The sequence below is a fragment of the Phyllobates terribilis genome, unplaced genomic scaffold, assembly GCF_046119375.1.
Source record: "Phyllobates terribilis strain yellow unplaced genomic scaffold, ASM4611937v1 Scaffold_2__4_contigs__length_985480577, whole genome shotgun sequence".
NCBI lineage: Eukaryota > Metazoa > Chordata > Amphibia > Anura > Dendrobatidae > Phyllobates > Phyllobates terribilis.
This window is the reverse complement of record NW_027362762.1, coordinates 646,715,939-646,733,507: the sequence shown is the minus strand read 5'-3', so window position 1 is coordinate 646,733,507 and position 17,569 is coordinate 646,715,939. Positions and strand designations below refer to the sequence as shown.

Genomic DNA, 17,569 nt, shown 5'->3' with positions numbered 1-17,569 from the left:
GGTTTCGCCCCACAAAGTCGGGTGCTTTGCTGCCATGTGCCTGATCATGCTGGTGGTGGTCAGGCTGGTAGTTTTGTCACCCCTGCTGATGCTGGCATGGCAGGTGGAACATATGGCCTTTTTGGGGTTATCAGCAGAGTCTTTAAAAAAATTCCAGACTCTGGAAGACCTACCGCTTGTACTGGCAACGTCCCTCGTGTTGGTGTTACGGGGAACGATTGCCTGCCTTCTGTCTGCAGCCACCACACTGCTTCTTCCTGCCTGTTGGGGTACTCTGCCTCCCTCCCCCTGTGTGCTGCTGGCTTCACTCTGCATGTCCTCCTTCCACGTTGGGTCAGTTACTAGATCATCCACCACCTCCTCCTCTTCCACTTGCGCACCACGATCCTCCTCCTCACTTCCTGGCAATTGTGTCTCGTCATCGTCCACCTCTTGTGACAGATTGCCAACGTCAACTTCCTGTGGCCGTGGCTGTTCAAATATTTGGGCATCGCAACATGGGATCTCCTCTTCCACCACTTCAAGCGTATCAGGCGAGGGGCTCAAATATGGAAATGGACCAGTGAACAGCTCTTCAGAGTGTCCAAGTGTGGGATCACTTGCTGTCTGACGACACTCGGCATGGTGGGAGGAAGGAGCATCAGGGTGAGGAGGAGTATGCGTTCGAGACTCACGGCTACTAAGAGTTGACCGTGTGGAAGACAGACCGGAGGTGGTGGTGCCCAGGTAACTGGAAGTATTGTCTGCTATCCAATTAATAACCTGTTCACACTGATCAGTTCTCAATACTGGTGTTGTTCTGTGCTTCCCTAGTAATTCGGTCAAGAAGTGGGAGCGAGAAGATGTGGCTGTTGGTTGTGGCACATTTTCACCTTGGCCACGGCCCCGTCCTCTGCACGAACCATCACCAGAACGTCCCCTTGCCACGCGCCTTGCCCATTGTAAATGAAGTAAAATAGCTTACACTTGCACTATCAATGGAAAAAGGGCAATAAAGAGTAGATTAGAACCGTGGGATGGCAAAACCACAGTTATTGTTTACTGGGGTATACCACACTTTTTTAAATAGAGATATTTGCGGCTGAACAGTGAGCGACACACTCAAACTGCTTTTTTTTAGATACCAAAGGCCCAAAACTGGATAGCACAGCGATTTGACCCGTGGAACTGCGAAACCACACTGGGATGTCGGGCCTACACAAGACTATTTTCAACAGACATATTTTTGTATCACAACAGTCAGGAGACACTACTGTTTTTCTTTACGGAAAAAACTACCAAAACCTGAATAATAGAGATTTTTTACCGTGGGATGGCAAAACCACAGTTATTGTTTACTGGGGTATACCACACTTTTTTAAATAGAGATATTTGCGGCTGAACAGTGAGCGGCACACTCAAACTGTTTTTTTTAGATACAAATGGCCAAAAAGTGGATAATACAGAGGTTTGAACCGTGAAACTGCAAAGCCACACTTGTATTTCTCGGGCCTACACCAGACTATTTTCAACAGATATATTTGTGTCTGAACAATCAGGAGACACTATTTATTTTTTACGGCAAAAAATGCCAAAAGCAGGATAATAGAGATGTTTTACCGTGGAACAGCAAAACCACAGTTATAATTTACTGGTGTATACCAGACTTTTTTGAATATATATATATTTGCGGCTGAACAGTGAGTGACACACTCAAACTGTTTTTTTTAGATACAAATGGCCCAAAAGTGGATAATACAGAGGTTTGAACCGTGGAACTGCAAAACCACACTTGTATTTCTCGGGTCTACACCAGACTATTTTCAACAGGTATATTTGTGTCTGAACAATCAGGAGACACTATTTATTTTTTACGGCAAAAAATGCCAAAAGCAGGATAATAGAGATGTTTTACCGTGGAACAGCAAAACTACAGTTATAATTTACTGGTGTATACCAGACTTTTTTGAATATATATATATTTGCGGCTGAACAGTGAGCGACACACTCAAACTGTTTTTTTTAGATACAAATGGCCCAAAAGTGGATAATACAGAGGTTTGAACCGTGGAACTGCAAAACCACACTTGTATTTCTCGGGCCTACACCAGACTATTTTCAACAGATATATTTGTGTCTGAACAATCAGGAGACACTATTTATTTTTTACGGCAAAAAATGCCAAAAGCAGGATAATAGAGATTTTTTACCGTGGAACAGCAAAAGCACACTTCTGTCTCTCTGGCCTACACCAGACTATTTTCAACAGATATATTTGTGTCTGAAAAATCAGGGAGACACTATTATTATTTTTATACAGCAAAAAATGCCAAAAACAGGATAATAGAGATGTTTTACCGTGGAACATCAAAACCACAGTAATAATTTACTGGTGTATACCAGACTTTTTTAAATATATATATTTTCGGCTGAACAGTGAGCGACACACTCAAACTGTTTTTTTTTAGATATAAATGGCCCATAGAACTGCAAAACCACACTTCTATTTCTCTGGCCTACACCAGACTATTTTCAACAGATATATTTGTGTCTGAAAAATCAGAGGCATACTTTTTTTTGGGGGGGGGGGGGGGGACACCAAAAGGTTAATAAGATAGGTATTTGTACATTGTGAAGGAGGAAAAAAAAAAGAGGATTTAGATAAAAAAAAAGGATTTTTTCTGGCCCCCGGGACCTGGAGCTAAGTCCAGCAATTTCAGCAACAGGAGCAGCACACAGGACTGTAATGCAGCGTTTTCTGGTATAACCACTGCGTCTCCTATACAGCCTGCCTGCCTGATATACCTGGGATGGATATTAGTCCTGAGAAGGACTGTTTGTTTGATCTGGCAGCCTTTACAGACCCTACACTAACTATTTTGCAGGATATATCTCTCACTAAATCAGCAGCGCTGTCCCTACACTGTCTGATCCGGAGCGACTGTGTCCAAGATGGCGGCACCCGGTTTTAAATACTCGAGGTGACGCTGTGCGGCCAGCCAATCACTGTAATGCCCACAAACAACATGGCTGCGGCATTACAGTGACTGGCTGGCAATCCCTGCATGTTCATTGGCTCTGTAAAGAGCGCCAAACATGCAGGGCGGAGACCCGAGCTCCCGCCCGAGTAACCCGGAAATGCTCGGTGCTCGCCGAACATCCCGAGTAGCGTGATGCTCGGGTGAGTACCGAGCAGTGTCGAGCATGTTCGCTCAACACTACTGCTAACCCATTACATTTACCTAGAATTATCAGGAATAAACTTTGTGGAAACTGACCAATATTTTCTTTATTTTCTAACAGCTTGTTTTGACATTCCCTAAATAATAGAAATTAAAAAAAAGCCCTTAATTTCACAATTTATTTTTATAGAACAAAATGTTTGCATTAATAATTCATTTATACACACATAATTATAAAATAACTGAACAAACATAACATTTGATTTGACATTTATTTTTTCTTTAATAGCAGCACACTAACATCATTGAAAATGCTTATAGATCTTGGAATGTTGGTTCTTAACCTCTTAACACAAAATCACATACAGTACATACATATACGTGATTGCAGGAGTGATCACATGTGAAGAGAGCTCAAGAGCTAAGCTTGCAGTAGCTTCTGGCTATAACATGTAGCTGGCATCTGAGTTTCACAGCAGCAGTTGAAGCTGAGCTGCAAGTGCTGATGTTACTATTTAAATCCCGCTGTCAGTCTCTGACAGCGGCAGTTAAATGGAATGTGCACCGATGCTCGCATGCACTGGCTCCCATTGACCCACTGTGACGCGATTGTAATGCATTAATGGGTTCCATGGCAGCTGGGGGCCCACTGAAAATATTACTGCTGATATCCAAGTACTCCTTTGAAGCTTACATAAAGTCCGCAGTCACATAAACGTAGATTGGATCGATTATGTAAACTCTGACCCAAGTGGCAGCTTTGTGTCATCCGATTCGGATGAGAGGTGAGATGAAGATGAAGATGTAGAACAAGATTTCTCCATTTTGTGAGTTCACGGCAATTGGACTGCACTCGTATGTCATTCAAGTGCAGTTCGATACTTTCCACTCAGCCATAGACTTGAATGAGTGAGTGCGATCCGATTTGCGCAGCAACTCACAGCATTGCGGTGTTATTATCTGCTCTGCCACATATAATAACACTGGTTCAAGTGCTATATGATAAAACATCAGATGGCACTCATCCGATGTATGCACTCGTGTGAGCGAGCCCTAAAGCTGAGCATCATAGGAGACTGAGATTTTCAGAAAATATTAAAAAATATAAAAAATAAATAAAAATTTTGAATCACCCCTTTTATCCACCATTAAAAATAAAGAAATGTAAAATTTTTTAAAATAAACAGATTTGATATTGCCGCATCCATAAAAATTAACCCATACAGTAAAAGCTGAAACGAGAAAATAATCAAAACTTCAGAATTACAGTTTTTCAATCACCAATCCTCTCTTAAAAAAGGCAGTTAAAAGCGATCAAGATTGTCACATACACCCCAAATTGGTAACAATTAAGCTCGCCATGCAAAAAAACAAGCTGTCACATATCTCAATTAAAAAAATGAAAATGTTACTTGTGTCACGAACCAAACATTTTTTAATTTTTTTTTACAGACTTTAGAATTTTTTTCACCACTTAAATAAAATTTTTTTATGCAACTTTGATATTGTCGTAATCGTACATGTTTCAGAGCTATTTTTACAACAGAAAAAGAGCACTCTTAAATGGATGAAGAATGTAATAATATTTATTTGCGTCATCCAGTCCATAGTCTAGAGATGTGTGGAGTAGCGCAAGGAGGAATGCAACAATTTTGGCTACATGAGAGGTGCCTGCATCAATGTTTGACAATTTTCTGGCATATATTATAGTATTATAGTAAACCTGCTGCAAGGTCCCTCCTGCTAGCCTCCCTGGCTGAATAAGCCCAAGAAGTTGCAAAAGTTTATGCAAAATACCACTTGCAACACATTTTATAATTTTACAATGCCAGTTTTATGGTCTAGAAGGGATGATAATTTCCCTGAAAATGTTCATATCCTATTTAATTCGGTCTTTGGATTACTATATCGACTGGACCAAGTAAAAGAACCCTTCTAGAAGAAAATTATAAATTTCCAGAAAGTTACTAGTATTAGTTAAAATGTTGCATTGGTTTTGAATAGTGGTTAGCAGACCATGCGATGGGTCTGACTAAGGGCTGTGAGGCCCTTTTACATATCATCTTTTAGTTACTCTCCAGGCTTTCTGTGCAATTATTACAAGTATTAATTCCTGCATCTTTTACAAGATGGAAACCATTGGCTCCCAAAGGACTCTTGATTTACCGTGGATGCCATCAGAGTTCTTTCATGGTGTCTTTCAAGGAAGAATAATATTATGTGCTATTTCTTTAGTCCAATATAATGCAATTTGAGACAAAGCATAGCCCTTTAATTCTGCAAATGATCCACTTTATACTATAATCAATCTGATCATGGTGGCTCCCAGTATGTACCTCCCTCTAAAACCAAACTAAACCTTGGAGAAGGTGAGTTTTATTTCGTAAAGCCTTGCCCTAAAAAAAAGAATTCTCATTCCTTTGAAAAACAAACACTTTTTTCTATGGTTATAGAAAGAAAAGCAAATTCAAGCAGATTTCAATTGTTACAACAAACTAAAATTAAAATTAGTTGTAACAATTCAAATCTACTTGAATTTGCTTTTCTTTCTACAACCATTGAAAAAAAGTGATTACTTTTCACAATTCACTCATTTACAAAGAATACAATTAAAATATTATTTTATGTTTTCTTATTAAAGGGAGTGTTTCAGAAGGTTTTTGCTATGTAATCTAAGGGCAGCATGAGGTAGGGGCTGAGACACTGATTTCAGCCCCTTACTGGGCTGTGTGCTGTTGTATCAATACAATGAGTGTTTTATAAGTAGGAGATCATCAATGCCGGTCTAGCTACTCATGTGCCTCCTGGTCCAACCCCGCTCACACCACTGATTAGCAGTTCACTGTCAATATACAATGTACATAAAAGCTCGGGTGTGGGCGGAGTTAGCTTTCTGAGCTCTGCTACATGCTACATCTAAACCCTGATTGTTTCACAACTGCTGCACCCAGTAAACAAAGTGGCACATCACTGGAATCAGGGTCTCTGTCCCTACATTATGCTGCTCACAGATGAGGTAGCAAAAACCTGGTGGCAAATTCCCTTTAAAATTAAGCCACAATATTTATGATACTACTTATAGTGCTGACTTTTTTATGTATAATTTATTTAAAGGTGAGTGAAACCTGGCAGTCCCTGGCAAATTCAGTAGAATATTACCTAAATCTGAGACCAAAGCATTCATCATATTCTTCTTCTGAGATTGGGTAAGAATTGTTGTAGTAATTTGTTCTATTTTGTCTCTATCCAGGGGTAAATGTGTGGATAGAGACTATGTGAATAAAGGATGAGGCAGCAGGTATTTGTAGAGAAATGCAGTACCATCTCCTTTTTGGATTATTTAGGAACTATGTACAGTACTGCAGATTCTGCCGTAATATAATTACCATGTAATAGCACTGAATTAGGACAAAATAATACCTCCAAGCTATGACCGCACATTGTCACAACATAGTGACTAAACAGCACCACCATACTGTTACAAAATTATACCTCCATATTATCACCATATAACAACTGAATACAGTATTACAATAGTGTTACTGAATAAAAAACACCATAAAGAGACCAATATAACCATCATAAAGTGAAAGATACCAGTTCTCCACAGGTTATCTGCAGACCACGTACATGAACATAGTACAGTTAACTCCAGTGACTCACAGATATAATTTTGCTTGACTTAAGACATTTCCTGTTTGTCTCGATCTAGCTCATACTGCTAAGGTAAGTTCTCACTCCCATAACTATAAGAGTACATGCCCACGGTCAGGAGCTGCTGCGAGTTTGACGCTGCATACATATGCAGCGTCAAACCCGCAGCATCCAGATGTTACAGCATAGTGGATGGGATTTCTAGAAATCCCATGTCCACTATGCGTCTCTGGGCACCTGCGGATCACCCATGGAAATTGACATGCGGCAAGTCTTTCGGACCCGCAGCATGTCAATTTCTTTTGCGGGTCCACTAGTGGACTTTCCCCATAGACTAACATACAGGTGCATCTCACTAAATTAGAATATCATCAAAAAGTTAATTTATTTCAGTTCTTCAATACAAAAAGTGAAACTCATATATTATATAGAGTCATTACAAACGGAGTGATCTATTTCAAGTGTTTATTTCTGTTAATGTTGATGATTATGGCTTACAGCCAATGAAAGCTCAAAAGTCATTATCTCAGTAAATTAAAATAATTAACAAAAAACACCTGCAAAAGCTTCCTAAGCGTTTAAAAAGGTCCCTTAACCTGTTTCAGTAGACTCCACAATCATGGGGAAGACTGCTGACATAACAGATGTCCAGAAGGCAGTCATTGACACACTCCACAAGGTCCCAGAGTCTGGAGGAAGAGTGGAGAGGCACACAATCCAAGCTGCTTGAGGTCTTGTGTGAAGTTTCCACAATCAGTGATGGTTTGGGGAGCCATGTCATCGGCTGGCGTAGGTCCACTGTGTTTTATCAAAAACAAAGTCAGTGCAGCCGTCTACCAGGAAATTTTAGAGGACTTCATGCTTCCCTCTGCCGACAAGCTTTTTGGACATGGAAATGTCATTCTCCAGCAGGACTTGGCACCTGTCCACACTGCCAAAAGTACCAATACCTGGTTTAAAAACAACAGTATCACTGTGCTTGATTGGCCAGAAAACTCGCCTGACCTTAACCCCATAGAGAATCTATGGGATATTGTCAAGAGGAAGATGAGAGACACATGACCCAACAATGCAGAGGAGCTGAAGGCTGCTATCAAAGCAACCTGGGCTTCCATAACACCTCAGCAGTGCCACAGGCTGATCGCCTCCATGCCACGCCGCATTGATGCAGTAATTGATGCAAAAGGAGCCCCGACCAAGTATTGAGGGCATTTACTGAACATACATTTCAGTAGACCAACAGTTCGGATTTTAAAAACATTTTTCAAGCTGTTATAAAGTATTCTAATTTACTGAGATAATGACTTTTGTGTTTTCATTAGCTGTAAGCCACAATCATCAACATTAACAGAAATAAACACTTGAAATAGATCACTCTGTTTGTAATGACTCCATATAATATGAGTTTCACTTTTTGGATTGAAGAACTGAAATAAATTAACTTTTTGATGATATTCTAATTTAGTGATAAGCACCTGTATATGAGGAAAGTCCGCATGTAAAAAAAAAAGTTTTAGATAAAATGAGAGCAGAAGCCACGCGGCGGGGACACAGGCGGCTCCTGACCATGGACACATACCCTAACAAACCTTAAAAAAGTGCCAAACAGATGCCTCAGTTGGTAAAAGTGTGGTGTATTACAGTATTGCCAAACCCAAAACATTAACTATTCTCCCCTTTGTGAGTGTCGGTGTTATGGTTTAAGGGTACAAAACAATTTTCCCCATTTAGTGATCTTAATACTGAATAGTACTCCCTCATAATAAAAATGCCCCCTTAATGGGCCACACAAAGTAATAGTGTCCTCTTACTGCTCCAGTACAATAACAGTGCCTTTTAGTGCCCCCTTCACAATAATATTGCTATCTCACTGCCTCAACACTGTGCCTCTTAGTACTCCCTCACAGTAAAACATAAATTAATTTTACACCAAAACCACAGAACTTCTAAGTCTATCTGATACAAGTGGTGGTGGAGGTAGGTAAGGATAAAATATTATAATATTTCCCAAAAGAAACAATTTGGGATAAAGTAGATATGCACAGCATAGGTGATAACTACTAGATCGGGGTGGGGATGAGGGGCCTGATGCTGAGACCCTTACCGATCACCAGAATGGGACACTCCATCCATTCCCTTTTGAATAACTGGAATGCCGCTTCAATATAGTATTTTAAGTTTACAATTTTACACTATTTTAACATACTTTTGAATACAATTGTGTGCATGAGTATACTGCCAGTTTTTACTTTAAGGACACAGCTAGGATTGACAGGACCCATGGAAGATCAGGTTCTGGTACCCGACCCGAACTTTATTTTAAAGTTCGATTTAGATACGACAACTGTAGCCGAACTTGAACCGGAACCCAAACCCAATTGAAAACAACGGGGACCCAAACTTTTGACCTAGAATATTTTCTCTTTCTCTCTCTCTCTCCTTCCCCAAAACTCCAAATATTGCAACTGACTTTGCGGAGAAGTCCATGTTCGGTGTTTAGCAGCGGACACTAATTGTCCATTACGAACCCCGAACTTTTAAGTTAGGGTTCGCTCATCTCTAGACACTGCTATTATTTTATATTCTTCCATCGCAAACCCGTCACATTTGAATATATAATATAATATTGTCATGGGTGTGTCAGAAGTGACAGACAGTTGCCCTGCAGTTGGTTGCAGGAGATCTCTTCATTTGGCATTACAGACAACTTCTTGATGCTGTCTCTTTAAGACCCAGTGGCTACCTTCCTCTGGCTAATTAACACCCTGGCCTGGGTGTATAATTATCTGCTATGTGCCAGAGGGAGGTGCTGGCGATATTCACATTATCCCTTGTGAAGGCTTGAGCAAGAGCAGTACTTCTACCTTTCTGGTGCTAGAGGACGTGTGTGCATTTGTCTGGAGTCGTCTAAAGCTAAGCGATTTTCCCTTGTTTGTCCCCCCTTGTTGTCTGTAGTGGCCGGCAATAATATCACGCAAGGTGAAGGAAAGACTAAGTGCAACACAAAGGGAAGAAGGAAAGAGAGCTCAGACTCTAGGGAAAGGGGACAGTAGAGACCTCCTACTTAGATTTAATCTCACCCTGTCTCCACTAACGTCCCTATATTGGTTCTTCACCAATCGCTGCATGCGTACCTCGCTCTGTCTTTCCCTGGCATTGGGCCCTGGTTAGGGAAGGGAGGAGATGAGCGCTAGTCGATCCCCACTGACAACTAGTCACCACAGCGGGGATTCCCTGCCAAGCACAAGTGATCCCCACATGTTTTTTTTTTGGGTGCCTAACAATTGTGAAACATGCGGGGCAGGGACTCGAGCATGTCACTTGAGCACCCACAATACATGGTGCATACCCGAGTATCCGATGCAAACTCAAGTAGCGAACACTTGTGTCCGCTCTCGATTCCAGCCAATTTTGTGTTCAAAAAGTCATACAGTGCTCCTTCCCTTCTGAACCCTGCCGTGCTCCCAAACAGTGTATTTTCCCCAAATGTGGAGTATCGGCATACTCAGGAGAAATAGCACAACAGTTTTTAGGGTCCATTTTCAACGTTTACCCTTGTGAAAATAAATAATTTGGGGCTAAAAGATCATTTTTGTCGAAAAAGTTTGATTTTTTTTTATTTTCATGGCTCTACATTATAAACTTCTGTGAAGCTCCTTGGGGTTCTGGGTGCTCACCACACATCTAGAGAAGTTTCTTGAGGGATTTAGTTTCCAAAATGGGGTCAGGTGTGGGCGGTTTTCACTGTTTAGGCACATCAGGGGCTCTCCAAATGCGACATGGCTTTTGCTAGCTATTCAAGTAAATTTTACATTCAAAAAGTAAAATGGCACTCCTTCCCTTCCGAACCCTGCTGTGCCCAAACAGTGGTTTTCCCCCATATATGGAGTATCGGCTGACTCAGGAGAAATTACACAACAAATGGTATGGTGCAATTTCTCCTGTTACCCTTATGAAACTGCAAAATTGGGAGCTGAAATACATTTTTGTGAGAAAAATGTGAAAATTTTATTTTTACGGCTTAATGTTATACACATCTGTGAAGCACCTGGGGGTTCAAGCTGCTCACCACACATCTAGATAAGTTCCCTGAGGGGTATAGTTTCCAAAATGGTGTCACTTGGGGGGGTTTCCACTGTTTAGACACGTCAGGGGCTCCCCAAACGCGACATGGCATCCGCTAAGCAAATTTTACATTCAAAACGTCAAATGGGGCTACTTCCCTTCCGAGCCCTGCCATGTGCCCAAACAGTGGTTTTCTCCCAAATATGGGGTATTGGCATGCTGAGGAGATATTGTACAACAAAATGTGGTCCATTTTTTCCTGTTACCCTTGCGAAAATAAAAAAAAATTGCGTCTAAATTAACATTTTTGTGAAAAATGTTCATTGTTTTTGTCCTCATTCCTGTGAAGCACCTGAAGTGTTAATAAACTTCATGAATGTGGTTTTCAGCACCTTGAGGGGTGTCACTTTTGCGTATTTTCTGTCATAAAGGCTCCTCAAAGTCACTTCAAATGTGATGTGGTCCCTAAAAAAATGTTTTTGTAAATATTATCGGAAAAATGAGAAATCGCTGATCAACTTTTAACCCTTCTAACTTCCTAACAAAAAAAATTTGGTTCCAAAATTGTGCTGATGTAAAGTAGACATGTGGGAAATGTTATTTATTAACTATTTTGTGTGATATATCTCTCTGATTTAAGGGCATGAAAATTCAAAGTTTGAAAATTGCGAAATTTTCTAAATTTTAGCCAAATTTCTGATTTTTTCACAAAGTAAAGCAAGTCATATGAAAGAAATTGTATCACTATAATGAAGTACAATATGTCCCGAAAAAAACAATCTCAGAATCAGGGGGTCGGTTGAAGCGTTCCAGAGTTATAACCTCATAAAGTGATAGCGGTCAAAATTTTAAAAAATGGCCTGGTCATTAACGAGTAGAGATGAGTGTTGTTCGACTTGAACTGTTCGCCAATCTCAAATTCGAGGTGTTTTGGGCGGTGTTCGAGCCGTTCGGCGAACACGAACGATTTGAAAAAAATTCGGCTGTTCGAGGTTATGTTCGATAACTGTTCGTGCACCAAAATCATAACTGCATTTTTTCTCAGTAATGATGAAAATTAATGTTAATACGCAGTTTGAGTGTACAGCGGGGTGGGGGGAGGGGCAGGGGATGGATCTCTGCAGGAATAATGAAGATCTCCATTTTTTTTTTATCTTTCCCGCATTTACAGTGGGGAGGTGCAATCTGTCAGCCTATCAGCAGCGCACACACGGAGCGAAGTGCTTTTTTTCACACAAGCAAGGGCATGTGTCATTGGCAGTGTATGTCACATGTCCTTGCCCTATAAGACCCAGCCATTTTCCCCGTCGCCACCATTTTCTCACTGCTGCAGCTGCGTGTTAGACGGCACCGCTGTTGCTGTGTGCGCTATACCTTGTTAATTTCAAGCCAATTTTCGCACAAATCTACAGATAGCTTGGGAGTAGGGAATAGTTGTGATTGCAGTCCTTTTAAGGACTAGGTTACAGCATTTCCTACGACTTTTATCAGGCTGGTCTGTGCTCTTAAATAGATAGGTTGTGGGAGTAAAGACTAATTGTAATTGCAGTCCTTTTCAGGACTAAGTTACATCAGTTCCTATCAGTTTTTGCCAGGCAGGTCTGTGCCAGTGCTGTGCAAGTTTTTTTCACAGCATTTGGCTAAATCTAGCAAAGCTAATCCTTTTTGGCCTATTGCAGAGTGTGTTAGTCAGTGGAGTAGCCTATCTGTGTTGCAAGCTACACCACCTGTGTATAGAATACCAATTTTTTTACTGCACCTAGTGAAGTAAAACCTTTTGGGCATAGCATCATTCTATTAGTCCATCTATACTGACCTCCATAAGGTTGCAAAATGAATATAATTTTTTTCTGCATCTAGCTCTGAAAAAATATTTGGCCTTCTAGCTGTGTGTGGGACTTGTTCTATTAGTCCATCTATACTGACCTCCATCAGGTTGCAAACTGAATATAATTTTTTTATGCATCTACCTCTGAAAAAATATTTGGGCTTCTAGCTGTGTGTGGGACTTGTTCTATTAGTCCATCTATACTGACCTCCATCAGGTTGCAAATTGAATATAATATTTTTCTGCATCTAGCTCTGAAAAAATATTTGGCCTTCTAGCAGTGTGTGGGACTTGTTCTATTAGTCCATCTATACTGACCTCCATCAGGTTGCAAACTGAATATAATTTTTTTCTGCATCTACCTTTGAAAAAATATTTGGGCTTCTAGCATTGTGTGGGACTTGTTCTATTAGTCCATCTATACTGACCTCCATCAGGTTGCAAACTGAATATAATTTTTTTCTGCATCTAGCTCTGAAAAAATATTTGGCCTTCTAGCAGTGTGTGGGACTTGTTCTATTAGTCCATCTATACTGACCTCCATCAGGTTGCAAACTGAAAATAATTTTTTTCTGCATCTACCTCTGAAAAAATATTTGGGCTTCTAGCTGTGTGTGGGACTTGTTCTATTAGTCCATCTATACTGACCTCCATCAGGTTGCAAATTGAATATAATATTTTTCTGCATCTAGCTCTGAAAAAATATTTGGCCTTCTAGCAGTGTGTGGGACTTGTTCTATTAGTCCATCTATACTGACCTCCATCAGGTTGCAAACTGAATATAATTTTTTTCTGCATCTACCTTTGAAAAAATATTTGGGCTTCAAGCATTGTGTGGGACTTGTTCTATTAGTCCATCTATACTGACCTCCATCAGGTTGCAAACTGAATATAATTTTTTTCTGCATCTAACTCTGAAAAAATATTTGGCCTTCTAGCAGTGTGTGGGACTTGTTCTATTAGTCCATCTATACTGACCTCCATCAGGCTGCAAATTGAATATAATTTTTTTCTGCATCTAGCTCTGAAAAAATATTTGGCCTTCTAGCAGTGTGTGGGACTTGTTCTATTAGTCCATCTATACTGACCTCCATCAGGTTGCAAACTGAATATAATTTTTTTCTGCATCTAACCCAGACAATAGTTTTGACCTAATACCACAGTTTGGCCACTCAGCTCTGCTCGGTTCCCATCCATTGTTTTTTGTGCAAACAACTCCAGAGTTGTGAATTAGTTAACCACCAAAATGAGTGGAAAAAGGCCTGCTGCTGGTGGAAAGGGGAATAGGCGTGTTGGGAAGGGGAAAAAAGGTTGTGTCCGTGGAGTAGGTCTTAAAGCAACAGTAACATCTGCAGAAGAAAGACCGTCTTCCAGTAAAACTAAAATGTCTACTTCTTTTAGCGGACAATGTGATAAGATCCCTTTCTTACTGCCACGCCAATCGCTACAAATTCCAGATGAGGCACAAAAACAGCAGGTGCTTCAACGGATATCAAGTGCTCCTTTAAGTGGGCTCTCCTCCACATCAACTTCAACATCACAAATACTCCAGTCCTCAGAGGTGCCACCCCAATCGCACTTGCTTCCTCACAGCTCCCAAATCTCCAGCTGCCCGTCTGAGTATGAGGTAGAACAGATGGTTGAGTCTGCAGAGCTGTTTACTCATACTATAGCCTGGGAATCAGAGGTCGGCTCCAGCGCTTCTGTGAATCCAGACGAGGAAATGATCTGCACTGATGCCCAGAATCTTTATGAGTTGGATCCAGGACCAGACGCAGAAGGTTCTGACCATAATGTAGACCCTCATTCCAAAACTGTAACTCCTGTTGGTGGAGACAATGAGGAAGACGATGATGAGACTCAAATACCTGATTGGAGCGACAACTTTAGTTTTTTGTCAGGGCAGGAACAGGTTGGCTCTGAGGACGACGGGTGTGATAACACACAGGGTGATGATGATGAGGTTGGAGATCCCACTTACTGTCAACCCACTGTCAGCCAAGAGGTGAGGTCAGCAGAGGAAGTGGAGGAGGGTACTAGTGACGATGAGGTCATGTTGCGCCTTCCTGGACAGAGACGTAGTACTGGAAGCACGTCAACAACTGCATCCTCAAACACAACTCTGCCTCTGACCACAAGTCGTGGTGGCTCTTCAGGTCGCATGGGTGCTAAGCCTTGCATAGCCTGGGCATTTTTTCAGATCGATAAAGATGACCCAACTCGTGTTATCTGTAACATTTGTCAACAAAAGCTAAGTAGAGGCCAAAATTACATAGTTTGAGTACTTCATGCATGAACCGGCACATGGACATGAAGCATAAGTTGCAGTGGGAAGCTCACTGTGCTACAATGCGGCCTAGCCGGCCGGGCCAACCACCGTCTGCCTCATCTTGTGCATCTGCGGCCTCTTCATCCTCTGTGACTGGGGGGACAGCAGTCACACCAGTTTTGGGACACAGACCTGCCACCTCTTTACCCGCAACAGCCAGCGTGATTGGCAGGTCATCATTTTCTTTGGAGGTGGTAACACCAGCTGGTGTTGAGCGCTGTCCGACATCGATAGCACCACCTTTGTATCAAGGCAACCTAACATGTCCGCCTGCATCTTCCTCACAGACCGGCAGTTTGCCGGGGACACCCTTATCAACCCCGTCTAAGCACAACAGCCAGCCCTCAGTCCCTCAGATGTGGACAAGTAAAAGACCATTTCCTCCTAGCCATGAGAAAGCTAAGAGGTTGAATTTCACCATCTGCAAGCTCTTGGCTACAGAAATGCTGCCTTTCAGCCTGGTAGACACAGAGGATTTTCGAGACCTTATGTCCGTCGCAGTGCCCCAGCACCAGATGCCCAGTCGGCACTACTTCTCAAAGAAAGGTGTGCCTGCGCTCCACCAGCATGTCGCACACAACATCACTGCTTCTTTGAGAAACTCTGTGTGTGACAGGGTGCATTTCACCACAGACACTTGGACGAGTAGGCACGGACAGGGGCTTTACATGTCGCTGACTGGGCACTGGGTAACTATGGTGACAGCAGGACAAGGGGCTGCAGTCCAAGTCTTGCTGTCCCCACGAGTTGTGCGTCAATCCTCTTTATGTCAAAGTTCCTCCACTGCTTCTGCCTCCTCAACCTCCTCTCGGTCCTCCACCTGCACCCAAAGCCTGTCTGGTCATGCTACAAGCTTTCTAACTGCACAGAAGGGATCCTGCACACCTCCTTACTATGCTGGCAGTAGGGCTCAACGTCATCAGGCGGTTTTTACTTTGAAATGTCTGGGAAATGTGAGTCACACAGCTGAGGAGTTGTGGTCAGCTCTGGAGAACCAATTTCATGAATGTCTGTCTCCACTGGACCTGAAACCAGGGAAGGCCGTGTGCGACAATGCTGCAAACCTGGGTGCGGCCCTTCGCCGGGGCAATGTCACACACGTGCCTTGTATGGCTCATGTGTTGAACCTGGTTGTCCAGCAATTTTTAGCCCACTATCCAGGACTAGATGGCCTTCTGCAGAGGGCACGATCGCTGTGTGCTCACTTCCACCATTCGCATCCCGCAGCTCAGTGACTTACATCTCTACAGAAGTCTTTGGGCCTGCCACTTCACCGGCTAAAATGCGATGTGCCAACACGGTGGAGTTCAACTCTGCACATGTTGCAGCGACTGTGGAAGCACCGACAAGCCCTGGTGCAATACGTTCTGACATATAGCCTGGGCCAACGGGATCCAGAGGTGGGGCAAATCACGCTGGAGGAGTGGTCTCAGATCAGGGACCTATGCACCCTTCTGCACAGTTTTGAAATGGCGACGAAGATGTTTAGTGCTGACGATGCCATTATCAGCATGACTATTCCGGTGATTTACATGCTGGAGCACATGTTAAACAGAATTCGGAGTCAGGTGGTGGCACAAGAGGAGGTGGAGGAAGTAGAGGAGGAGGAGTTGTATGCGGAAGGGCTAACATCTGCAAGGTCCAGACGGTCGGCAGCACCAAGGCGGCAGGCATGTGAGGGTGGGGGGAGATGGTTTTACCAGGGTGCATGGTAGCAGCCAAACTAGTGAGGAAGGTGTAGGAGCCCAGGAAGAAGTGGAGGACGAACTGATGGAAGACTCATCAGATGAGGGAGACCTTGATCACATTTCTGTTGTGCGAGGTTGGGGGGAGAGGACAGAGGAAGGAAGCATGATTGCTACCTCGCCACCAACACAACAGGGACTTGGTGCTCCTGGATGCGCAAGACACATGAGTGCCTTCTTGCTGCACTACCTGCAACATGACCCTCGAATTGGGAGAATTAGAAATAATCCTGACTACTGGGTTGCCACACTGTTAGATCCCCGGTACAAAAGTAAATTTGCAGAAATAATTCCTGCCATAGAAAGGGATGCACGCATGCAGGAGTATCAGCAGAGACTGTTGCAGAATCTTACATGTGCTTTTCCACAAAACACCAGTGGTGCACGTAGTGAATCTCACAGTTCCAACTTGCCAACCGTGGGACCGTCGAGTGTTCAGCACTCAAACCGTAACAGAAACACAGTATCTGCTGGTAACATCAATTTTGCGAAATCATTTCACCACTTTTTTAGCTCATCCTTTGCAAGGCCACAGGAGACAAGAAGTCTGACACATAGTCAACGCCTAGAGACGATGGTACAGGAGTATCTCCAAGTAAACATTGAAGCCATGACTGTGTCACTGGACCCTTGCTCTTTTTGGGCTTCCAATCTGGATAAATGGCCGGAGCTCGCCACTTACGCCTTGGAGATCTTGTCATGCCCCGCAGCCAGCGTTCTTCAAAAACTTGTCTGCTGCTATGACAAGGCTTTTTTGACGCTGCTCTTTTAACCTGACGTAATTGCC

General features: G+C 42.5%; 1 protein-coding gene across 1 annotated transcript in view; it reads left to right on the top strand.

Moving 5' to 3' along the window:
* The window catches only part of CUNH3orf85 (chromosome unknown C3orf85 homolog), a 39,131-nt gene that overhangs the window by 13,223 nt on the left and 8,339 nt on the right, over positions 1–17,569 (top strand). Inside the window, exon 3 of the mRNA XM_073670675.1 lies at positions 6,276–6,367. Within this exon, the coding sequence (XP_073526776.1) occupies positions 6,276–6,367 (92 nt within the window). The remainder of the gene's footprint in view (positions 1–6,275; positions 6,368–17,569) is intronic.